At 43.6% G+C, this 26,395-nt stretch overlaps 1 protein-coding gene across 2 annotated transcripts; it reads right to left on the reverse strand.

Moving 5' to 3' along the window:
* LOC111169504 (diphosphoinositol polyphosphate phosphohydrolase 3-beta) lies at positions 1-6,353 on the reverse strand. Of its 2 annotated transcripts, XM_022563788.2 has the most exons (2): positions 5,664-6,353; positions 1-1,502 (listed from the first exon to the last, which is right to left on the reverse strand). In XM_022563788.2, coding segments are annotated over exons 1-2 (495 nt in total). In that variant the 5' UTR covers positions 6,158-6,353; the 3' UTR covers positions 1-1,501. The 2 variants fall into 2 exon arrangements, with proteins under 2 accessions (XP_022419496.1, XP_089760665.1); XM_089904539.1 differs by lacking the exon at positions 1-1,502 and having other exon boundaries at positions 1,523-6,353.
* Positions 6,354-26,395: the final 20,042 nt, after the last annotated feature.

Raw genomic sequence — 26,395 nt, forward strand, 5'->3', positions numbered from 1 at the left:
TCCATTCCCATTTTCCAACAGGCATAAATAAAAATTTAACTCTTCTTATTTCCATGGGCCAAATTGAGAAAAAAACTCCTAACAATGGTCTGTAGCGAGGGAAACACTAACTATTCCAGGGTATGTTGCCCCTCTCTTTTTGGGCATTTGACCTCTTGGGCCAGAAATGGCACCCCAGAGCCCACATTTACTAAACAATCTAAAATTTTTCTTCTTCTCAATGCCTCATATATTAGCTTTAATAAGAAGTCTGATAACTTTTTGTTAACTTTTTATTATGGAAAATGTCAAATATACAAACATGGAGAGAAACATATATAATGAGCCATCATTTAACCATCACCCAGCTTCAACAATTATCAAGTCAAGGCCAGTCTTGTTTCATCAATATCTCCAACACAATTAACATCCAGACTTATTATTCTGAAGCAAATTCCAGACATCATTTCAACTGTAAATAGTTGAGAATGTATCGCTTAAAGATAAGGACTCTTATTTTCAACATAACCACAATACTATTATTCCAACTAATATCAAATATCAAGTCAATTTTCAAATTATCCAGATTGTATCAAAATGTATTTATTTTACAGTTTAGTCAAATCAGGATCTGAAAAAGATCCATATATTACAACTGGAAAAAGATCCATATATTACAACTGGTTAAGTCTCTTAAATCTTTTAATCTATAGGTTCATCCTCCATTTCTTTCACTCTGGCAATCATTTACTGAAGGTACTAGGTCATCTTTCCTGTAGTTTCCTGCAGTCTGGATTCTGCTCATATCATCTCTGTGATGTAGAGTAATGTTTCTCTGTTCCCTGTATTTTCTACAGATCAGGAGTTATGTCTAGAGGCACAGTCAGATTTAGGTTAAAAAATATGAAATATATTTTTTCATAGGTAGTGTAGTGTACTGCCATTAGCAGACACATAATGTCTGGGATGACACAGACATATGAGTAAGAATTTTTGCTTTCTAATATCTCACAAATGCCTTTAAACACTTGTGTGACACCTGATGTACAAAAGCCACATATAAGCTAAACAGACAGCATTTGCTGTACTAACAGCAGATTAGAAGGTAAATGCTTTACCACTCAGTGTCATTACAAAATATTAATTTTTTAGACAAACCTTCAGTGATATCTACCATATTTCTAGTGATGTCTTATATGCTAGATATATAAAAAAAGACAAAGGAAATAAGTAAGGTCTTTGCACTCAAGGTCACATAACCTGGTGGGAAATACTGACATATAATCATAAAAGCACAAAAAAGGCCATAGGTGCAAAATTAGAAGTCTGTACAGATATAGTAGTAGTGCAACAACCTGGAGAGTAGTCATTGTAATAAACAGGGAGGAAGTGTCCAAAAGGATAGGACGAGCTGTGTCCTTGGGAGTGTGAAAGAGCTCACCTGTCTTCACAATTCCATTCATCATAGGGTTCACATACTTGATTCTTTCAAAGTAAATCTGAACAACATCTATGCCATTCACCTAAAAAAAAATATCTCATTAATAGTTTTATTGGTTCATCAATTCCTCTAGTCAACAAATATTTACTGAATTATGGTTCATCAACCACTTTGTATTGGAAAAGCCTTCAGTGAATTATCTAATGCAGTTCCACTATAAGGCCACATGAGAGCCTGAGGAATAACAGATTGTCCTAGTTAAAATATAAAGCTAAGAAATCAATACACTAGTATTACAGTGTTATAGAAAACACTAGTAGTAGACATTTATAATCTGTGGATCAATGACAGATGTCTCCAAATTTTAGCCACTGTTCTAGGCTCTGAGGATATGGGCAGGCTGAGTCCTAGTCCTCAAAGAGTTCATAGTCTAACAGGCCAAACAGTCATTCAGAAAGATGATTACAATACTAGAACAATGCTGAAAATATTTCCTGTTTTGCTTGGTGCTTCCACAAAAGGAACCCTGAAAAAGAGAACTCTGGCCAGTTGTTAGTACTATAGGTTTAAAGCAGCATTTTCACCTTCCTTTTCCCAGTTAACAACTATTGATGGAGGAATCGCTCTTTCTTCCACCTAAAGGGACGTGGGAGGAGCAGCTCCAGCTTCAGAACCCTTTACCCATCTGTCCCAGAAGGGCCCTCTAATGTTGCTAGTACTTTAGAAGCTGCCTATTCCTGTTGCTTACACGCGTGTGAGCCCGTGTGCACGCACACATACACCAATATTTATTTGATGTTTCTAAACACAAAAATGTTGAAATATTTACAGTTCTTTTAAAATTAAACCATACAACAGAATTCAAAATATTTATAGCCACCCCCATCCCTTTCAGAGTTACTTCTTTCAACAGTGATCTGATCAGCAAAACAGGTTTCTTAGAAAATATAATATATTGGGCATCCAGGGAAACGATATATCAAACGTATCAATATTACCTTTACTCCAACATGTCTTCTTAAAACTTTTGTTAAGGCACTTGCCCAGTTTGGGGGAAAAAATCTAGTCTTTAAAAAATATGCTGGAAACAAATTTCTACCTCATGTCTGAAAGTCTTAATTATCTTTGATCAATGCACTATTTCCTTTCTGGAGAGAATGAATTGAAAGATTCATCTGTACATTTTTAGTGTAATAATCTTATAAATAATGCATGGGTGCTATGTAATGACTGTAGGAAGAAAATTCCAACTGTTGATGGATCAAGTTCTTGGAGGATGGAGGTTAACTAGATACCATTTGGTTTGTTACCTCTGTGTCAACTGTTTTAAGCTGAATTCTTTGGATTTCTCTTTTAAAATGAAAGGCTTTTTAGGTTCTTTCATTTAACTTTTTCTTGACTGAACTCCAAAAGCATAACAAGACCTGCCCATGTGAATTTGAAAGCATAAAGTGTGATAACTGTAAAATGTTCTTTTGCAATTTAGAAATGAAAGGAGTCTTACAGATTGCATAAATTGAAGATAACTGGGAACTGAAGATAATCCTAGCAAGTGATAGAACTCAGTACAAATCTTTCAGAATTAAATACGGCAAATATCTGCAGGCTAACAAGAGTTGATTAACATCAACACTGTACTTTTCACATTTGTCAAATACGAGTTGAAAAGTCAAAACAAGATAGTGCATTATTATCTCTAAGGATGCCATGTACAAGTTAAACCTCCCAGGTGCTTGTAGCAACATTTTAGATGGAGGCAGTATTATATATGAAATGGTCATAAAACAATAATCCAATTTCACTGCTGTTACTGTATACTTTGAAAAATTTCAGGTTACTGAGAATATCATTCATTGACTTGGATTGTTAGAATAGGAAACGTCAACTTGTGGGATTTAGAAAGTTTGTTTAAAAAATAAGATATCTTTCTGTACAAAAACATATTTTTGAAACACATATTTGATAATTCTACATAATTTTGAATATGAAATAATAATTGGTTTTTAAAATCTGTTCATTCTCTACTCATTCCTTTGGCAACATTAGTTTTGTCAATTACAATACGTACTTTATTTAGACGTATTTCTATATAGCAAAGATCTTATTATAAAAATTGGCACCGAAGTTGAAAAAGAAAACGTAGTGATATTCAATTCTACCAGTGATTGTGTTCTTTATAAAAGGTTAATTTATAGAATAAAAATGTTTTAAATTACAGTTATTATCCACTTATTATTGATCTGTAGAATATTTTTAAGATGTTAAATGTTATATATAGAAAGACATCCCCCACCCATACTCTTTTCACAAAGTAGGCATTTCCTCAACCTTCTTGAGAAAAGATCAAGAGTTCCAAGTTTCTAAACTTTCAAAATTTCTTAATACAGAGTGCATTAACAGTGACCCCCCCAAAAGTTAGTTGACTGACACAAAATATCTATCAATAACGATTAAGAAATATGACACATTCTAGGTTGCCCTAGAAATTAAAAATGATCTTTCTACGTACCAATATCCACTTCATGAAGTAGGCTTTACTCTACCTACTTACTATGGCTAGGGGAATAAAGGTAGTTCCAAAAGAAACCTATGCACTTTAGATAGGATCCCTAATTTCAAGCAAGTACTGAAGCAAACATAAGCGCTTTTAACTTGGCACCCAAAAAAGTCTGTCATGTGACACAGAATCTTTATCCTAAATCTTTAGGAGAGATCAGCCAGGCGTCCTAACAGTTTGAGAAGTCTGTAGCAGCTGAATATCAAGAAAGCTAACTCACTCAACTGGGATGTAATTACCATATACTATTCTAGTCCTTTGGCTACTGGTATTCAGACAAGTTTAAGTGGACTATCACAAATTCAAATATGCGGACTTTCATTCAAAGACTAATTTGTATTGAGAGAATGTTGTTCTAGGGCACTGAGAAAGGAGCAATGGGAGTTGGAATTCAAGCATGCTAAATCACACTCGGAATACAGTTTTCATAATATGTACATATTAGGATATGTACATAACAATACCTTCCCGAGAGGGCGATTACTCTATAAAATAATATTTTGCTAAGCTACATTTGGGCTAAATGGGAAATGGCTATTTCAAGTAAGAAGTAAAAAACTACCAGTTGTGAAAATGTTCTGAAAATCGAATTATCCACATATGAATTAAGCAGTTTCTGAAAAGGGCAAATTAGATCACATATCTGAAGATAAAATTATTGTTCAGTGTGGAAAGAGCACATGATGTAAAATTTCCCTGGTGGTGCAGTGGTTAAGAATCCGCCTGCCAATGCAGGGGACACAGGTTTGATCCCTGGTCCAGAAAGATCCCACATGCCGTGGAGCAACTAAGCCCATGCGACATAACTACTGAGCCTGTGCTCTAGAGCCCACGAGCCACAACTGCTGAGCCTGCGTACCACAACTACTGAAGCCCGCACGCCTAGAGCCCATGCTCCACAACAAGAGAAGCCACCGCAATGAAAAGCCCGTGCACCACAACGAAGAGTAGCCCCTGCTCGCTGCAACCAGAGAAAGCCGGCAAGCAGCAACGAAGACCCAACGCAGCCAAAAAAAAAAAGATATTCTTAAATACTTCTTTGAAATTCAACACTGGTCCTTCAAACCAATCCCCATCACAGAAGGGCTTGCTGAGAAGGGCTAAGGCTGTGAATGAGAAAACAACTTAAGAGAAAAAATTAATGAAGTTGCCATACAACCAAGGTGATCAGATTTTAAAGGCCTTCACTACAAAAAACCCACAAGACTGGTACCAAAAGTGCACATACGCACACAGACACACGCAGACACATACGGACACACACACACGTGTGAACTGTAAAGAAAAAACAAAACCACAACACGTATACACGTGTACACACACACACACACACACACACACACACACACACCCGCCCCCCAAAGACTGGGTCAGCAGTTAAGGCACCTTTATAAAAAACAAACAAACAAACAAACAAACCAAAAAATCCCATGTGGCTTTGGCTTTCCGAAGTGTGTTACAGTGCTACCAAGAAGCGATTCTGAAAGCATCTGAAAAACGTGCAAAATGTCTGAAAACAGTGCCTGGCAACTGAGACAGTTTGCAAGCGTGATTCAGAGGTCTGCCAAGGAAACAAAAGAAGCCTCCCTCCTCCCGGTGAGACCTCACACGGCACCAGGGGCGCTCCGGGCACTATTTACTGTCAGGTAGGTGGAAAGCAAGAGTCTGTGCAGGAGCGGTACATACTAGGGATCGCTCTCTGGCAGGGACGGGGCCATGGAGTTTCCACTGGTTGGGGAACCGCCCAGCTTTAGTTTTTGCAGATATTCGGCATGCACGGGCTTGTGGCACTGGAGAACCTTGATCGCATCTTCGATTTTGAACCACTCTCGCTTCCTCCCAATGCTAACCGAATCTTCCCAATCCTCCAGAATCTCAGTGACAGTCAGTACATACACGTACGTTCTGTGCTTGCGATCTTCGTTCTGCTCGAAAATGCCCAGGAGCCGGCCCAACTTCCCCTTGACTCCCGCCTCTTCGTACACCTCGCGGACTGCAGCACCGCCCGGCTCCTCCTCGGGCTCCATGCCCCCGCCCGGCACGATCCAGCGGTCCGGGTACCGACTGCTACTCACTAACAGCACCTCGTCCTCGCGCTCGCTCCGGAAGCACAGGCACGCCGCCCGCTTCTTGAACCCCTCCGGGTCGTAGGTCCGCGTCTGGTTCGGCTTGCACTTCATCCTCGAGGCCGCTCGCCGCTGCTCGGGTCCCCGCTGCCGCCGCCACCGGGACGAGGGACTCCGAGGTGCTGCCGAGAGAAAGGGCCGCGGCGAGGGGCGGCGAGAGAGAGGCGTCTCAGCCCGCGAGCCCCGGGCGCTCGGGGAAGATGAGGCGGGGGCGGGGACGGAGGCGGGGGCGCGCGAGGTACGTCAGTCGGTCCGTCCCCCCGCGCGGCCGGGGGGTCCCGGGCGCAGACGCCTGAGTGGAGGAGGCGCCACCGCCCCCGCCCCCATCCCCGCCTCCGCCCCGGAGCCCGCCACTCTGCGCGGAGCCCACCCGCGTCTCCGGTGCGCGTCCCCGTCCCTCCCTCCTCAGCCGACGGGGCCGGGGTTGAGCGAGGTGAGGCGCATTCGCGGGCGCGTCCGCGTCCCCGGGCACGTGCGCGTTCCCGTCGGAGGGCGGGGGGCGGGGGTCTCGTGGCTCCCGCAGCGCGTGGCGCCTGGGGCGCACTGCGCAGGCGCCCCGCACCTCCGGGCTGGGAATCTGCAGCCCCCGGGGTGAAATGTACCGGCTTGTGACCTGGGCCAAGCTTGCTTCCACGTGTGCCTTCGAGCCAGACGTGGCTGTGGCGCGGCCGGACGTTTCTCCTCACCCTCCCCACCAGGTTGCAGGAAACACACACGCAATCGTTTCACACACAGGACGGACGGTCAAGTGCGTGTGGTCCTCGTCATCACCCATAAGGTAGAGTGCCGGCTTACTTACAGGAAGGCCCCGGTTTTGTCAAGACGGTCCTCGGTATTCTTGACAAAACAGTACCTAATCTTTGCTGAGTCATATCATGCAGTTTTGGTTCTTCAGCAGGTTCTTCACCTTGCCAGGCATCTTGGCACAGCCCATAAGTGAACACCTTTCTTGAACCCCTATTGACATCTTACCCAACCTCTGGTCCTCGGTTTGCTCAGCAGTAAACTCCTCACCTACTTGGTTCAGACCTTTGCACTTTGGGTCATGTTCACCCAACAGCTGGAGAACCACCCAAAGCAGTGTTTTATTAAATCCCAGGAATCTCTCCCCTCCACACACTCCACCCTTGTCTCTCTTTCTCATTGAGAAGTACTGGTTGAGGCTTTGGGAAACATGCCTCTGGCAATCCCTTCATATTTTGCATGTTGATTTTTAGAAGCCTCCTGGCCAGGGACTCCAGCAAGGCCACTTGGTGCTCTCTCACCTCTGTCTGGTCATCCTGTCCCCTTGGCCAAGAAGTGGCCCTCCCACAGCCCCAGATGTAACAGCCTAAAGCCTTCCCCCTCCTTCGTATTTTTTCTTATGGTTTCCCTGCTCTCACAGTAACCTGTGGAGAAGACCTCTGATATCCCCTCCCTTTTGCCTTATTGCAACTTAGGCATCTTTGTCTCTCTCTTACCCACAGACCGTCTGCTGGCATCAGGCAAGCAGGATCACAACACCTCACTTTTCCAGTGAAATAATCCATTCATCAAGGGGAAGTTGAATCGGAAAGGTATGTGGAAAATGGTTACGAAACATACAGTCCGGTTTTTAAATAACAAGTTAGTTCAGCTTGCCAGTTCAGCTTGTTCCACGCCGTGTATATCCAACTAGCTCATAAAATTGATTCTGTTCCTGGTGGCAAGACTACCCTCAATATCTAGAAGTATAATAAGACAAAAATATATGGGCATAATATAATAAAACTGTATGAAGAAAATGGTAAAATGGAGAAATGAAGAGAATGACCTCAACCAATAGCGATACTAGTGCTAATGACCATATTTTACCGATATATGGATGATCAAGGAACATTTGGAGGAAGGCAACATACCATGATTAAAAACAAACTAGGAGGACTTCCCTGGTGGCCCAGTGGTTAAGACTCTGCGCTTCAATGCAGGGGGCACGGGTTGGATCCCTGGCTGGGGAACTGCCTCACGCCGCGAGGTGAGGGCAAAACAAATGAACAAACAAAACACAACAAGAAAAACCCAAAACACTGGGAAAATAGATTTCAGCACAGGCTGTATACCTCAGTGTGCCCATACTCACAAATACACAAATGATGTTAAACAACTAGAAACAACATCCATTATAGTCAGGATCTAGGCAAATATACCAATTATCACCCATACTATTACATATCATTTTAGATTTTCTTTCCCGTGTAATGAGATTGTAAAGAGAAAAAAGCCTACCATTTTGGTAAATAAGACAAAATTGTCATTCTTAGCAGATGATAGGAATATATTCTTGGGAAACACCTAAGAAACGATGTAAAAATAAATTTCTTTAGGGCTTCCCTGGTGGCGCAGTGGTTGGGAATCCGCCTGCCGATGCAGGGGACACGGGTTCGTGACCCGGTCCGGGAGGATCCCACATGCCGCGGAGCGGCTGGGCCCGTGGGCCATGGCCGCTGAGACTGCGCGTCCGGAGCCTGTGCTCCGCAGCGGGAGGGGCCACAATGGTGAGAGGCCCGTGTACGGCAAAAAGAAATAAATAAATAAAAATAAATAAAAAAATAAATTTCTTTAAATGGTAGAAGTTAATAAACATTAACATTTAAAATCCTAAGAGCTTTCATGTATGCCAGCAATAACCCTGTAGAAAATATAATGGGGAAACGATGACATCACAGTAGCAATATCAACCACTACGAAGTAAACAAAATACCGAGGGATCCTAAAAAATATGGTTAGGGCATTGTAGTAGAAAATGAGAAAACTTGTACTCAACTCTAAAAGATATTTGAATAAATCAAGAGGAACTTTAGCAAAGCTGGGAGATTGGACTGGTGTCTGCAGGGAGGTGTGGACCAAACAGGCCCCAGCCACATCACAAGTCTGCTTCACAGTTACCAGGTACTATGTCCTTGTCTCACCAGAGGTGCCGTTTTGTAGTCTGCTGCATCACTCCCACATCAGATTATGCCTATGCAATATGTCTGTGCTGGGGGTGGGGCATATTTATTGGAAGGGGGAGGAGAAGCAACATTATAATATGGAAGGAGGTAGAGACTGAATTCCTACTGGCAAAGTCATAACATGTTCCTGGATAAAGAGATCCACAGGTTGTAGGTTTAGTGCAATGCCAAGGAAGTTTTCAAATTAGTTTTTTTCCAAATTTCATAAAATAATTTTATTTTCCACCTGTTAAAACAATAGGGCAAGACAGTTTTAACTTTTTCTAAAGAAGAGTAGAAATCTTTTTTGGGAGACTAGCACTCTGCTGTCTGGTTTATCTATAGTTCATTGTTTCTCCACTGATGATCAGGGTTGTTTCATGAGCCACTGTGGTAGCAGACTGTTACAGCAACAGCTGTGATACGTGCATGCCTCCCACATTGTCCTTGGCCTTGGCACGGAGCTTGCTTTGTGCCATGGGACCATAGCAAGTGTGAAGCAAGCAGAGAATTGAAAAGTGCCTGTGCACTGGGGTTTGCCCTCTCTTGCTGCTCTTGAAACAAGATGACAACAATGTGAAGAAGCCTGGGCTAGGTGCATGATGAGAGATCCACAGTCCATGCATCGCCTTCACCCCACCTTACAGTGGATCCTTTGCCAGAAATGTAGGTGAGACCATCCTAGACCATACAGCCCCCAGCAGAGCCAGTTAGCCGATAGAGCACTGACCACGGATGCATAAGTAAGCCCTCTGAGGAGAGCAGAAGGACCAGTCACCCGAGCCCAGCTGAAGTCGCTGGGCTGCAGAATTATGAGCAGAAGAATCAGTTGTTGTTTAAAGCCACTAAAATTTGGGGTGGTTTCTTATACATCAAGAGCTAGCTGACACCACCATTAACTGCCATCCATCAAAATCCAACCAAAAATAAAGAAAGTATGTTTCCCAGTAGAAATTCCACCTCTTCTTGAAGAGGTTGCCATTGAACTTTCCCTGGAGTCAGAAGGAGAGGGATGAAGTTAAGACATGTAAGATTTGTACGTGTCAGTCTTTGTGCCAGACCCTGTGTTGAGCCCTGTATCCTGTTTAGCTGACAGCCCATTAAATCCTAAGGAGACAGTTATTATTTCCGTTTCATAGAAGAGAAGGCTTAGAGTGGAGTTAGTATTTGAATTCAAGTCTTCATGTCTCTATAGCTGTGCTCTCACAAAGTCACCATGTCTTGTCAAAAGGATTCTTTTTATCAAGAGCTACGGTTTGTTGTGGCATTTAAAAAAATTTATTTTATTGAAGTGTAGTTGATTTACAACGTTGTATTCATTTCTACTGTATAGCAAAGTGATTCAGTTATACATATGTATACATTCTTTTTCATGTTCTTTTCCATTATGGTTTATCACAGGATATTGAGTATAGATCCCTGCGCTGTACAGTAGAACCTTGCTGTTTATCCATTCTATATATAATACTTTGCATCTGCTAATCCCAAACTCCCAGTCCATCCCTCTCCCAGCCTCCTCCCCCTTGGCAACCACGAGGCTGCTCTCTGTGTCTGTGAGTCCTTTTCTGTTTCGTAGATAAGTTCATTCGCGTCATATTTTAGATTCCACATATAAGTGACAGCATATGGTATTTGTCTCTCTGTTTCTGACTTACTTCACTTAGTATGATAATCTCTAGGCCCATCCATGTTGCGGCAAGTGGCATTATTTCATTCTCTTTTGTGGCTGAGTAGTGTTCCATTGTATATAGGAACCACATCATCTTTATCCATTCCTCTGTCGATGGACATTTAGGTTGTTTCCATGTCTTGGCTGTTGTGAAGAGTGCTGCAGTGAACACTGGGGTGCATGTATCTTTTCAAGTTATGTTTTTCTCCGGATATATGCCTGGGAGTGGGATTGCAGGATCATATGGCAACTCTGTTTTTAGTTTCTTTGAGGAACCTCCATACCGTTTTCCACCGTGGCTCCACCAGTTTACATTCTGTTGTGGCATTTTTGGATGACGTTCAGAGTTGACTTCTTAGGTAAGGTGTTCATTTGCTAAGGGTCACTGAGTTCAAAGGAAGCTATTTCCGCTCTGGATGTTCTTCTCCTGAGAAATATAGTGAAAAGCCCACCTGAGGGCCCATCTCACTCCCACCAATGAAGGATGTCACCTTGACACGTTACTTAACAACTTGAAGTTCAATTTCCCCTGCAAGCATAAAATGGAATTAGTGTTACAGAGAAGAAGACGTTCTATTTTGTCATCATCCTGGGCATTGATTTTGATTTGTCGAGGGTCCGCTTTATGCATGTAATATTTATTTACCAGCAAAATTGAAAAATGAGTATCAAAATCTCCTTTCAACAGATTAAGAGACAGGCTGAGATGGGTTTAAGGAGGTGAGGCAGCAAGTGATGGAGCTGAGTCACACGCTGGTCTGCCTGACACCAGAGGTAATCTTCCCTTCACTATGACAGATTTCGCATGTGTTGAGAGTTGCTGAGATACACACACAGTACATGTCATTCCTTGTGGCACAGACTTCCTCCGCTCTCATTTTTTTCTGCCTGGGAGATCTGGGCACCCAGGAGAACAGAGCTTCTATGTAATGTTCTAAAACTGAGAGGATCTGATCTGAGCGCAACTAGTCTGGGATACATATTTCCACATGTTTTCTGATTTAGGAAAGAGCAGGCAGATTGGAAAGTGACAGCAACATTAGAAGCATGGTCCTGGGAAGTTGGGTGCCTTTCTTGGTGAGATGGGCATGGAACCTAGAGCTGCCTCTTTCGCGATTAATTTTAAGTGGAATGCAATTCTAAGAGGGAGGAGCTCTCCAGAACAGCTGTCACCGCAGATGGAGAATGTTACAGACCTTCTGAGAGCCTTGTGGTCTTCACAGCTGGACCCAGCTTTCAGGAGAGTGACCACACATACCTGAGAGGATTTCTAGACGTACTAAAGGGAAACAGAGTCGGGAAATGTGATTTTAGTAGTAGTCAGTGAGTGGGAAAAAAATTGGTGTTTTGTAAACCAAATGCCCTAGAACTTAAGTCTGGCTCTCTCAGTAGCTGTGCAGCCTTAATTAAGCAAGTGAATATCTTGGACCTTGATAGTTCTCATCTGTAAAATGGGGATAATAAAAGTACCTAACTCATTAACTTCAACCCTCCCCCAAAGGCTTTCCTGACCATGTGTACCCACCCACCCCTTACACTGCGATTAAATGACCCTCCTCCATTTTACCGGGCTCCCTTGACTTTAATTCTGTCATGGCTCTAATCAAGGATCGAGCGCTGTGATGATCTGTCTGTATGTTTGTAAGAAATTGAAAGGCTAGGGTCCAGCCTGATAACATACCTGTTCCCCCTGAGTCAGCACAGTGACCTGAGCTCGGCATCCAGCAGGGATTCAAGATACATTGATTGAATGAAAGAGTGTGACAAAGCCTACGTGGATCATAAAGGATGGTTCTCATTGTACCTAATAATTGTTTATTACAAATATAAAATGAAAGACGAGTGAAGAGAGGCAACTCCACACACAGCTTTTCACGTGTGTGAAAAGGGAGGCTTCATCATGTTCCTTGGATAATCTGTTTTTCCTTGAAACACAGCAGGGGCTTCAGAGTGGGGCTACAGTAGGTAGTTCAGTAGAAACTTCTCAAATACAAAGGGATTGGAACAAAAAAATACCTCCCCATTTTTTTTTCTTTGCTTAATGGATGAACCATGGGGATGAATACAGGACTTGTAAGTTTGTGATTTTGTGAGTAACGGCACACGTGTGCACAGTCACGGGCGTGAGCCCAACGGTCAATGGAGGTCAAGTCCAGGTGAGTGTTTCCACTCTCTCGCAAAGAGGCAGCGCTCCTTGATTTCTCCTGCTTCTTTGATCACTCCCTCTGGTCCCCTGACTGCTGTATCCCTGCTCTTCACTGATACTGTCCTCTGTACAGACCTCTAATTCAGCAACTAAACCCTTCCTAGCGCTGTTCCGTTCATGGCTCAGAGTCAAATGCGAAACCCTCAGAAAGGTGTACGAGGCCCTACAAGATCTGGCCCCATTTCCTCTCTGACTTTACCCCACCAGCCTCCCTTCAGTCACTCAGGTCCAGGACTCTGCAGTTTCTGGGTCTTGTCAGCCAGGCTCCCTCCTCAGGGTCTTTGCTCTAGCTCTTCCCTTTGCCCGGATGCTCCTCACCCACATCTGCCTGGCTGACTTCCTCATTTCCCTGGAGGCCTTGCTCAGTTCTCGCCTTCTCAGTGAGGGCTAACCAGGCCACAGAACAGCATATTGCCAAGTGCACCCGTCTTTCCCACCCTCCACCCTATCCCTGATCCCCTTTGCCTTGGCCTAAATTGTCCTTTTGTTATAACACTTATCAACTAACAGACTCTGTTATTTACTTCTTTGTTACGTTTGTTGCTTACCTCTGTCCTCCCCCAGAGCTCCCAGCTGTGAGGTCCTTGGTCTTAGGGATCTTTGTCTCTTGCTCACTGGTCAATCTCCAGCAGCCCAGAACTTTGCTGAGCACACATTGTAGTCATGCAGAGGATATCTGTTGATGTAACGAATGTGTCTGTCTCCCTTGGTACATTGTGATACCCTTGAGGGCAAGGGCCATGTTTCATTGGTCTTTGTCAGTCCATGATCCAGGACACTTTCTGATACAACTGGGAAGGCACTACTGAATATTCATTGAATTAATCAATCCGTTAATTAATTAATTTGTGAAAGCGATACTAACAGGGAAAACATTCTGTTTACAAACTGCAGTTATTCCAGTAGGTGCCATCTGTGTGAGCACCATGTCTGTATCAGCTGCCATGCAAACTCTGTTGGTCGGTGCGGCCAGATGTCTGACTCATTTTCCGTGGATCCCTCCTAGGCCAGCCCTGTGCTTACTACACAGCATGACTTAGGGTGGCGTTTCCAGACCTCAGACCTTCGTCACCTAAATAGACTTTGCTTTATCTGCGCAGAACATGTACTAATTTACATAATATATTTTCTTCAAATAAAATTGTATCTTTGAGAATAAAAGGTAATCATACAGTTAAACGTGGTGAACGCAAAAGAATGTAATGAGCTAGTTGAAATGAAAGTTGAGATTAATGTGAAGTAATAGTACATGCAACGATGGGCACCAAGCTAGGCTCTTCATTGATCTTCTGTAGTTGAATCCTAGGACTACAGGATTTGTAGTTGAATTCCTTCAAAGGAAATATTGTCATTCCCACTTCATAAGGGAGACTGTTGAGATGACGGACATTCTGTAAGTTGCCCACGATCTGGCAGTAGATAGCCCAAATGAGAGGGAAACTCGGGGCTCACCGATGATAACACCCCAGAAAGAGTGCAGCATAGGCAGACCCCCGCTTAATTTGCTCCCAGCAGTCCTGTCCGGTTCCCTTCCTTTTTTCACTGATCCAGCTCTCCAAAGCTTTCATCCCATCTCCTAACACTTGCAGAAGCTCTTCATCCCAGAGATCTCGCCCCAGCTGCTTTGGCCAAACGTTGGTATATTCAACACTGATTCCTGCTGCGGCAGATGGAAGGTGACTATTCTGAGTCCTCGTGAAGGAACAAAGTAATTGTTGTTTACACTCCTTCATGACTTTTGATGATTGTGGATCCTGGGGAGGGTCCTTTGTTGCAGAGCTAGTTTCCTTGTGTGAGAATCCTGTTCTTGGCAGGATGCCCTTTTCTTCCACAAAGACATCCAACTGGCCCAGGAGGGAAGATCAGGAGTTTACTGATCAATGCTGCTGTGCACCCACAGGCCCAGGCACCGTGAGACCAGTTCCCTCAGAAGCAATACTACAGATTTCTCAGGGTTACCAAGCTGTTCTGCACATTTCGCAGGCTCCTTTGATGAAGACCACAAGCGAGGTATAGAATCAAAATTGGGATCAGGAAAACGGCCACATTCTCCCGGTACCCCCAGCAAAATCCACCTGTTCTGGGAAGGTGCACCATTAGTGAGCAGCATGGTAGGGTGGCTCTGACCAGGGGTTCTGAGCCGGGCATCATCCTCTGGAATTCGAGATTAGTAGGAAAACGGCTTTTCCTTTACTCTTTTCCCCCCATCTTCTCCTCGGGTGTTTATTATTTCAGGGCACATTGGAAAATCGGTGGTTTTCTTAGCAGTTTTCCCCAAATACGAGATCTCCTAGGAGAGGACACCAATTAGACTCTTAGTTTCTGAGCTTCGCTTTAACTTTGATCAAATAGCTTTTAGTACCAGCCTACATCTCAAAGGAGGTATCCTTGATTTGTTGCTTCGGATGAACTTTCTGCTGTGTGTAATTCCCAAAATTCTTGTAAAGGAATCCTGTTTTTCTGTTGTTGCTTTTTCCTAACTACGTATCAGAAGAGATGATAAAATCTCTTTGAGGGCCTACCATGTGTCAGGTATTTACATATCTCACTGACAATTTTCATAAAATCCCTGTGGCATAAGTACCATTATTCCAGTTTCACAAATGAGGAAACCAAGGCCCAGGAGGGTAGATACCTTGCTCTTCACAGAGCTAGGAAGTGGCAGAGCTGGGATTTAGGAGAACTGCTGTCACAATCCATTGTCTGCATATCTCCACATTTTTTAAAAGTTTTTGAAAAAAATTCCTGTGTTCTTGAGAGTCACCAATGTAAATTTTAAAATTCCACACCGTTGCTATGTCATCATTCTATTTATTTTTCGAGTTTTTCTCATGACAAATAGTACCTTCCTTTACAGAAAACATTAAGCTTATAACATTAGAGTTGGGGGTGGCAGACATGGAAAGGCTTACACATGGCTAAGTTCTGGGAATTGTTGCTTTTAGCCATATTGTGGGCTAAAGACCGTGCCACGTGCTGTGTAGAGGCACATGGACAAATGAACCAGATCTCGTCCTCCAACACCTCCTAGGTTCTAGAAGAGTTTGCATGATACTCAAAAACCACACACATGCTACCTATATAGAATGCATCTACTGTCCTACTCCCAGATTGCAAGTGGATGCTTTTGCTGTCAGAGTTTCAGTATGAAAGAAATGCCTTCAGCAAACCTTCAGCAATGCCTACCATGTTTCATGCAGTGTACGTCGTACAGGATAAGCAAAGAGCAAAGAAAATATGGTACCAGCCCTTAAGGATCTCACAGGAAAACAAACATAAAAAAGAATGTAATTTCTGAATTAGAAGTATCCACGGAGTACATTTACAGTGCAAGAGAGGAAAAGAGGAAGAGGAGACAAAGACTTGGGTGATAAAAAAAATAGAGGCAGTAGGATCAGGAGTCAGATCAGGGGAACTGAGACCTTGTGACTGTGAACATGAAGGCCTCTATCTGAAAATTCCACTGTTTGGGGGCTCATGGATGTGATTCCTCAATCCCGAATATTTGTGATTTTCAGCAAAACAAATAATCAAATTACCAGTCTTATATTCACTAATTAATTTCTGCAGTTAAATTTCTTTAAATGATTTTTATGCTTCAGTCACTTTTCACTTGCAAAGCCTAGGGGCTTTAAAAAGGCTCCCACCGTGAGGACATTTCAGAAACTGAGAGATTGTTAGAAAGGCCAACACTGATCACGAAGCCAGGAAGTCAGCAGTGCACTGGTACTAGAAGCTGCTGAATACAGGGAGCTGGTGTAAAAGTCAGAAAATGCGTATGTTCCACGTGCCGTGGTAGGCTCTGGGGTTAGAGGGATCAGGCAAGCTGATCCAGCTGCCTTAGTACAGAAAATCACGCAGGCAGATCTTAAACCCAGTGGTCTGTAAAGATTTGTCAGGATTATCGAGGCGTCTCACCTGCGCACACACGCGCGCGCACACATACACACACTCACACACAGTTAATAACGTAGAATTCTGAAACACAGCTAGGATCACAGAGTGTTGGAGCCAGTCCGTCTACCTCTAAAGCCTCAAAGAATATCTATGGCACCAAACCCTTTTTCATAAAAATTTATTTCCATTTAATTCAGAGGCACTACCTGCAGTTCCCCTGACTGTGCTTGCCTGCTGTTGCCCTGTAGGGAGCCTGGGAACTGAGTGTTCTGCTTTATCTGAAGTGCAGGGACTGAGTGGGCAGCTCCAGTGTCCAAGCCCTTCACACTGAGTATGGCCCTGTCTTACCAGGACGTGCCCTCATGTTGCTGTCACACTGCAGGCTGTCTGTTCTTGCCTCTGTATTGCAGTTAATCTTCCACTACACTAGCGTTAGACTTCTCTGCCCTGCGACTTTGGTGGCGCTTATTTTAATTTGCACCTTAGAGGTTCATGTGGTTATGGCTGGGCCAGAAATGATTCCTCACCCTCCCCAGTAGGTTGGATACTACAGAGAATTACCTTACGCACAACAGGTTCAATATGCTAATGACCTGAATACCAGTGTGTCAGCTTTCTAGTGCTGCGTAACAAATTGCCGCAAATTTGGCAGCTTAAACCAGCACGTATTTATTATTTCACGGTTTCCCCAGGTAACACGTGTGGCATGCATCAAGTGAGTTCTCTGGTTAGGGTCTCACAAGGCTGAAATCAAGGTGTCAGTGGGCCTGGGATCTTACCTGGAGGCTCCGGGGAAAAAGCAGCTGCCAAGCTCATTCATCCAGGTGAGTGGCAGAATCCAGCTCCTGTGGTGGCAGGACTGAACTATGTCCTTGCAGGATGTCGTCGGGGCTGCTCTCAGATCCTAGAGGCTGCCTGTGTATGGTTCCCTCCATCTTTAAGCAAACAGTGGTGTGTCAGATCCTCCTTGGGCTTCAGATCTCTGTTGCTTCCCTCTGCTGCAAGCCAGAGAGAACGGTCTGCTTTTAAAGGGCTCCTGTGGTTAGATTAGGCCCTTTTGGATAATCCAGGATAATCTCCTTATTTTAAGGTCAGGGGTTTAATAACCTCAATTACAACTGCAAAATCCTGTTAGCCATGCAGCATAGTGCAAATGTGCACGTGATTCCTCCTCTAATTCGCAATACCTGGGATCATGGTGGGATATGTTGGGAGACCAGTTTTAGAATTCTGCCTACCACAGCCTTTACTAACCATCAGATGATTATTTGTTAAAACCCTGTTCTGCGACCCTGATGGGGTATCTGTAATTCCTGTGATCATACTGCCCACTCTTTACTGAGTTCCATCATGTCATCATGTAGTTTTACTTGCACCAGGTGCTTGTGCCTTCCCAAGTGTATTGGTCAGGGTTCCAGAGGAACAGGACCAATAGGATATTTAGAGAGAGAGAGAGAGAGAGAGAGAGAGAGAGAGAGAGAGAGATTTTTCTTATTAGGAATTGGCTCCCATGTTTGTGGAGGCTGACAAGACCCAAGACCTGCACTTGGCAAGGTGGAGACCCAGGAGAGCTGATGGTGTAGTTCCAGTCCGAGTCCAAAGGCCTGAGAACCAGGAGAGCCAGTGGTGTAAGTTCCAGTCCCGAAGTTGCTGGCATCGTCTCAAGAAGATGCGCTTTTTCAGTTCAAGTCCGCAGGCAGGGAAAGACCAGTGTCCCACCTCAAGCAGTCAGGCTTGAGTCCCTCCTGCTTGAGGGAAGGTCAGCTTTTTTTGTCCTATTCAGGCTTTCGAGTGATTGCCATGGGACACTCCCACTAGAGGGCCACCTGCTTTACTCAGTCTACCTATCCAAATGGTGATCTCATCTAAAACTCCCTCACAGACACACTCACAATAATGGTCGACCTAATATCTGGGCATCCTCCGTGGGCCAGTCACGTCGACACATAATATCACACGTCACTCCAGGCACCTTGACACAGTCCATAATTTAACATTTATTTAAAAATTCCTATTCTATCTCAATTAACTGTTCGGTTTCCCAGCTTCGTCGCCTATAAGACGGAGTTGTGAATAATTTCACTTTGTTCGTTGCATTTAAACTAATTACCTTTAAGGTTATATGTGTGAAAGGGAAAAACGGATCAGGAAGCAGCTTACATTCTTTACCGTATAGGAGAATTCTGCATCATGTGGCACGCAGATTTAATAATACCTAATATTTATGAAATATTTACCATATTTAGCAAGTCCTTTTGTAAGCTCTTTAAATGCTTTACCTCATTTGTTCAGCAAAACACCGTGAGATACATGCCATTGTTAGTCCCCTTTCCGTATGAAGAAACTGAAGCACAGAAGTTAAGTAATTTGTCCAAGATGACAGCTGGTAAGTGGCAGGCCCAGGATTGGAATCTATGGCTTCAGAACCAATGTCCCTAACTAATTAGTGTGACCATATAATTTGTCATCCACACCAGAATGAGAGCACTATTAAAAACTATACCTCAGTGGGCATAAAACAGGAAAGACTTAACACGTATGAAGACACTGCTCACTCTGTTAGTGAACATTCTTTGGGTTGCAAGTAGCAGAAAATTCTTTCCTAGATTGGCTCAATTCAAAAGGAAGTTCATGATCTCTGAGTATTTGTAACATCAGCATCACTTTTCCTCCCTCTGCTCGATTATTCCTGTCAGCATACAAACTGGTGTTGTTATTTTTATTATTATTATTATTATTAAAAAACAAACACAAAACGACGTTCTTTTTGCCTCACTCCCTCTTACCTTCTATGGGGCCTTTTCTCCTCCCCTTGGTAGCAGACCTCCCATAAGGAGCGTCTACACTCACTGTCTCCAGTTCCCCTCCTCCCATTCTGTCTTAATCTCACTCTGATCGAACAAGTACACCTTCACCTAAACTGCAACTGTTGCGGTCAACGTAAGAATGACATTGATATTTCTAAGTCAATGGCTGTGTCACAGTCCCCTCCTTAAGTGACCTGTCCATAATTTTGGACCCAGTTGATCCCTCCCTCCACCTGGAACTACTTTCTCCCCTGATGTATTATTCAGCATTCTCTAGAGACGTGGAAACAATAGGATATGTATACGGGAAGTGATTTATTAAAAGGAATTGTCTCACGCAATTGTGGAGGCTGAGAAGTCTCCCAGACTGGTGTCTGCAAGCTGGAGACCCAGAAGAGCTGGTGGCCTAATTCAGTTTGACAGTGGCCCGAGGACCAAGAGAACCAACGATGTAGATTCCAGTCGGGGTCTGAAGACCTGAGAAACTGTAGTGCCGAGGACAGAAGAAGATCAATGTCCCAGTTCATTCAGTCAGGCAGGAAAGACTCAGTTTTTCCTTCCTCCACGTGTTGGTTCTGTTCAGGCCTCGAGGGATTGTTTGATGTCCACGTGTGCTGGGAAGGGCACACTGCTTTCCTGAGTCCACAGATTCAAATGTTAGTTTCACCTGGAAAGAGCCTTACAGACATACCCAGAGATGATGTTTAGCCAAATATTTGGACACCCCGTTATCCAGTCAAGTTGACACATACACACCTGCATTCCAGGACAGTACTTTCCTGGTTGTTCTCTGATGTCATGCAGCTGTAGCTCCTCAGTCTTCTTGGCTGTTTCTCCTCCTGTTCCTGTGACCTCTTGATACCGACAAACCTCAGAACTGAATCCTTGTCCTCTTCTCCTCTCTACCTACACTCATTCCTTTCGTGATCTCATCCAGTACTGTGGCTTTCTATGCCATCTGGACCCTCTTCTCTCCCCAGTTTAGATATCCAACTTAGACTCCAGCGTCTGTTGCCACTGTCCACTTGGAAGTCCACGTGGATGTCTAATAGACATTAGATTTTAGCCCTGTAAAAACTGAACTTATTTCAAACAGTCGGCTTCTGTTCTTTGTCATCTCAGTTAACATTATCCTTCTAACGACAGCCTCTTCAATAAGTGGTGCTGGGAAAACTGGACAGCTACATGGAAAAGAATGAAATGAGAACACTCCCTAAGACCATACACAAAAATAAACTCAAAATGGATTGAAGACCTAAATGTAAGGCCAGACACTATAAAACTCTTAGAGGAAAGCCTAGGCAGAACACTCTATGACATCAATCACAGCAGGATCCTTTTTGACCCACCTCCTAGAGGAATGGAAATAAAAACAAAAATAAACACATGGGACCTAACGAAACTTAAAAGCTTTTGCACAGCAAAGGAAACCATAAACAAGACGAAAAGACAACCCTCAGAATAGGAGAAAATATTTGCAAACGAAGCAACGGACAAAGGATTAATCTCTAAAACATACAGGCAGCTCATGCAGCTCAATATCAAAAAAAACAAACAACCCAATCCAAAACATGGGAGGAAGACCTAAATAGACATTTCTCCAAAGAAGACATACAGATTGCCAACAAACACATGAAAGGATGCTCACCATCACTAATCGTTAGAGAAATGTGAGTGAAAACTACAATGAGGTATCACCTCACACCAGTCAGAATGGCCATCATCAAAATATCTACAAACGGGCTTCCCTGGTGGCGCAGTGGTTGAGAGTCAGCCTGCCAATGCTGGGGACACGAGTTCGTGCCCCGGTCCGGGAAGATCCCACATGCCACGGAGCGGCTAGGCCCGTGAGCCATGGCCGCTGAGCCTGTGCGTCCGGAGCCTGTGCTCCGCAACGGGAGAGTCCACAACAGTGACAGGCCCGTGTACCGCAAAAAAAAAAAAAAAAAAAAAAAAAAAAAATTTCAAAAAATAAATGCTGGAAAGGGTGTGGAGAAAAGGAAACCCTGTTGCACTGTTGGTGGGAATGTAAACTGATACAGCCACTATGGAGAACAGTATGGAGGTTCCTTAAAAAACTAAAAATAGAACTACCATACGACCTAGCGATCCCACTCCTGGGCGTATACCCTGAGAAAACCATAATTCAAAAAGAGTCATGGCCCACAATGTTCATTGCAGCTCTATTTACAATAGCCAGGACATGGAAGCAGCCTAAGTGTCCATCGGCAGATGAATGGATAAAGAAGATGTGGCACATATATACAATGGAATATTACTCAGCCATAAAAAGAAACGAACTTGAGTTATTTGTAGTGAGGTGGATGGACCTAGAGACTGTCATACAGAGTGAAGTAAGTCAGAAAGAGAAATAAAATACCGTAGGCTAACACATATATATGGAATCTACAAAAAAAAAAAAAAAGAAGTGGTTCTGAAGAACCTATGGGCCAGGAAGGAATAAAGACACAGACGTAGAGCATGGACTTGAGGACACGGGGAAGGGGAAGGGGAAGCTGGGACGAAGTGAGAGAGTAGCACTGACATATACACACTACCACATGTAAAACAGATAGCTAGTGGGAAGCAGCCGCATAGCACAGGGAGATCAGCTCGGTGTTTTGTGACCACCTAGAGGGGATGGATAGGGAGGATGGGAGGGAGACGGAAGAGGGAGGAGCTATGGGGATATATGTATTATGTATAGCCGATTCACTTTGTTATACAGCAGAAACTAACACACCATCGTAAAGTAATTATACTCCTATAAAGATGTTGAAAACAAGCAACAGCAACAAAACAAGCAAACAGAAAAACACGTTATCCTTCTAGATGCTCACTTAGAAAGATTGGGGTCAGTCTTGCCATTATATCCATCCGGAAATCCTGTTGCTTCCATGGTCTAATGCCTCCTCCCGTGCTACCACTTGATTCTAAGCCACTACACTTTATTGCCTTAGAACAACAACAACTTGCAACACCTTTGAAGTATTTACGTGGTCTACCATTTTCTACAAGATTTGCTCTTGTGTTACTTCTCTGAAATCCAACTACACTACCACTAGATCCCTCCACATCTACCTTAACCCTAGTAGTTACACTTTAACTGAAGCCTCTTGCACTGGCTGTTCTCTGTGTTGCAAAGGTTCTTCCTCCACATATTTAACGGCTCGCCCCGTCAACTCCTTCAAGGCTTTACTCTATCACTTTCTGAGGAAGGCCTATCCTGACCGCTTCACAAAATTTCCAGTTTCTCAGCATTCCAGACCTAGTTTGCTTTTCATAACAGTGTAATCTTCCTACGTACAGTATAATTTAATCATTTATTTTATTTATTGTTTATACAGTTACCCCAAAATATGAGTTCTATGAGGGCAGAGACAGATGTCTGTTTTGTTGACTACAGTATCTTCAGGGTCAACAGGAGTGCCTGGCAGTTAGCTGGCAGTCACTACCGTTTGGTCCATTTCCCAAATAGACTGGAAGTGCAAAGTAGGGTGGGTTCTAGACATGGCGAAGTCTAGCTCAGGGATGTCATCAAGGGTTCAGATACTTTCCCTCTCTTTTTCTCAGCCACCTCAGTGTCCTCATCATTCTGGTCCCCAGATGTCTGTAGCAGTTCAGGGCTCGTATCTAGGCACGGTAATATTTAGGCAAAAAGGGAAAATATCTTCCAGTGTTCCTTTTCAAAGAGAAAGAAAACTGACATGATACTTTCCAGAAGATATCCACCCGCATCGACCCAAACATATGAGACTGAATCTGGCCACATGACCAACCTAAAATCAGAGATTGTCAAGGATATTGGATGCATCGTGACCGGCTTAGATGAACACGAGATGATGAGGAGTTTATCACAGTGTTCCCTGAAACACATCTGTGCACTGGTGTGATAAGATGAGAGCGAGGTCGGGGGCGGGGCAGGGAGAGAGAGAGAGGAGAGAGAGAGAGAGAGGTTGTGTGTGTGTACTTGATAGGGGGCGGAATTCTGGTACTCAGTGGTTTCAGATTGTAAAGAAACAGATTATGGTAATTCAGGAGGCAGAAGATGGGGGAAAGTTGACGTCTTGCATACAAACTCCTGGTCTGTTAATGGCATGAGGCTAACATCATCTGATATGTCCATCTCATACTAGGTAATGCTTTGACAGAGGCACCAGAAATACTCACAGTCAAGTTGGTAGAGACACTGTTACCCACACAGTGTTCAGATAGGCATTAAAAGTGTTTTATTTCATGGATGAGTAACCAACCCCTTCTGACTGATAACATCTTCACGTAGCCATGTTAATACCTTTATTGAAATCTCAAGGCCTGTCTTGGGACCCTCCTATTCTCTTTTGTTGGGTTCAGTTTTGAAATAATATATACGTGCATACAAGAGAAGCATAAAACATATATACAGAGATTTATAATGAACAATTATAACGTGAAAACCTGTGTGACCACCACCCAGGACAATGAGTCAAATAGTATTAAAACCCCAGAGCCCCGAGGCTTCCCTCCCTGACCACAACCGTGTGTCTCCTCAGTAGAGAAATCTTGCCATCCTAATCGTTGTTCAGTATCTCTTTTCTTTTAATTAATTAATTCATTCATTCATTTTGGGCTGCGTTGGGTCTTCGTTGCTGCGTGCGCGCTTTCTCTAGTTGCGGCGAGCGGGGGCCCCTCTTCGTTGCGGTGCGCGGGCCTCTCTTTGCGGTGGCTTCTCTTGTTGTGGAGCACGGGCTCTGGGCACACGGGCTTCAGTAATTGTGGCACGTGGGCTCAGTAGTTGTGGCTCACGGGCTCTAGAGCGCAGGCTCAGTAGTTGTGGCATGCGGGCTTAGTTGCTCCGCGGCGTGTGAGATCTTCCCGGAACAGGGCTCAAACCCGTGTCCCCTGCCTTGACAGGCAGATTCTTAACCACGGCACCACCAGGGAAGTCCCCAGTATCTCTTCTTGTTGCTCATTGTAGCTTCACCTACCACCTATGTAAACTACACTAAACTATCTAGTTTCATTAAAGAACAAAAACAAAAAGCCCTTGTGGCGTCAGGCATCCCATGTCTGCTTTGAGTTTTTAGTGTACACTCAGAAAACCACCTCATGTAACTTGTTTCTAGAGGCTCCTTGAAATGTATAAAGAAATCCCTCTTCCCAGGTTAAAGGGACAAACCCTCTTCCCAAATATGTGCTTGGGGATGAATTCAATGCCAGGGTATATATGAGAGCTAAACGGTGTTCTCTACCTCCAGTGAGTCTATAGTCTAGGTAGGAAGATGGTGCTTACCGATGCTGTGCACTGGCAGAGCTGAAGACAGCTCAGGTTAGCAGCAAGGCCATGGGTGAGATATTCTCTGTGCCGCCTCTCCCTAGTTTGTGATTTGGGGCGAGGCTCTCTACCTCTCTGAGCCTGTGTACTTACTTCTTAAAGAGAGATTTAAAACCTGCTCCCCAGGGTTGCCATGTGTGGAAGTTTGTAGCTCTCTGCTGTAACCCACTGCACTGGTCCGAAGGAAGGGTGAACAATATTTCGGTTCTCCCTGAACAGTCTACACGGCATACATACGAGTCTAGTGACTTTAGTACCTACTAGGTGTTAATGTGAGGATGTCTGTGGCCCCAGGAACACACCAAGGCAGCTAAGTGGAGTGGTAGGAGGCTGGACATTAAGATCAGAAATATCGGGCTTAATGATTATAATCATGGTGAAAGCTAACTTGTATTGTGCACTGTAAGCCCCCACAGGCACAGGGAGTGTGCCTCGTAGCGGGCACCTCAGTGACACAGTAAGATCTGAGTACTGAGACTAGAAGCGTCTAGGTTAATGATGTACTTTACTTTTTAAAGAATCAAAAACGTTAGAGAGGTTTAAGTTCTGTTGAGTATTCCCTGCATCCAATCTATTGCTCAAAACATATTATATGCATCATCTCATTTAATCCTTACCATGGCCTGAGGAGGTAGGTAAGCTCAGTGATTACCCCTATTTACCAGTCAAAAACCTTGAATTCAGAGATTAAGTAACTTTTCTGTGATCACACAGTTAATAATGAAGGACACAGGAAATGATCCCAGTCGGTATCTAGAACCCACATGACTTTTTGTGAGGGAGATACTTTTTGGGGGAAATAATTTCAAACTTAGAGAAAAGTTTCAAAAATAGTGCAAGGAACTCCCATTTCTACTTCACCCAAATTCCACAATAGGTAATAGTTCCCATATTTGTTCTCTCTCTTTCTCTCTCTCCTCCACCTTTCTCTTTCTGTCTGTCTCACTGTCTTGTTTTCCTGTCGATACACACACCACACGCAGGCGCACATACATACAAACTTTTTCTAAATCGTTTGAGAGTAAGCTGCAGACATGTCCTTTGACCCCTAAATATTGCAGTGTTACTTCCTGAGAACTAGGGCATCCTTTGGGGTAAGCACTGTACAATTATCAAAGTCAGGAAACTAACATTGATACGGTACTATTATGTATCTCATCACAGACCTTATTCAAATGTGGCAATTATCTCAACAATGTCATTTATAGAAAGTTTTATAATTTTCTCTTCTCCTCTCCAGTCTAGAATCACGCTTGTATGTGTTTGTTGTTTCACTTTAGTCTTCTTCAGTCTGGGACAAGTCCTCAGACTTGCTGTCTTGAACGACCATAAAAGTTTTGAAAGTATGAACCATGCCCCTCAATTTGGGTTTGCCTGATTTTCGATTCTCATGACTAGATTCAGCTTGTGTATCTTTGCCAGGGAAACGACAAAAGTGATAGTATATCCTT

The sequence above is a fragment of the Delphinapterus leucas genome, chromosome X (genome assembly GCF_059928025.1).
Source record: "Delphinapterus leucas isolate spDelLeu-1000000601 "Yukka" chromosome X, BTC_Dleu_Yukka2, whole genome shotgun sequence".
In the NCBI taxonomy this organism is placed as follows: domain Eukaryota; kingdom Metazoa; phylum Chordata; class Mammalia; order Artiodactyla; family Monodontidae; genus Delphinapterus; species Delphinapterus leucas.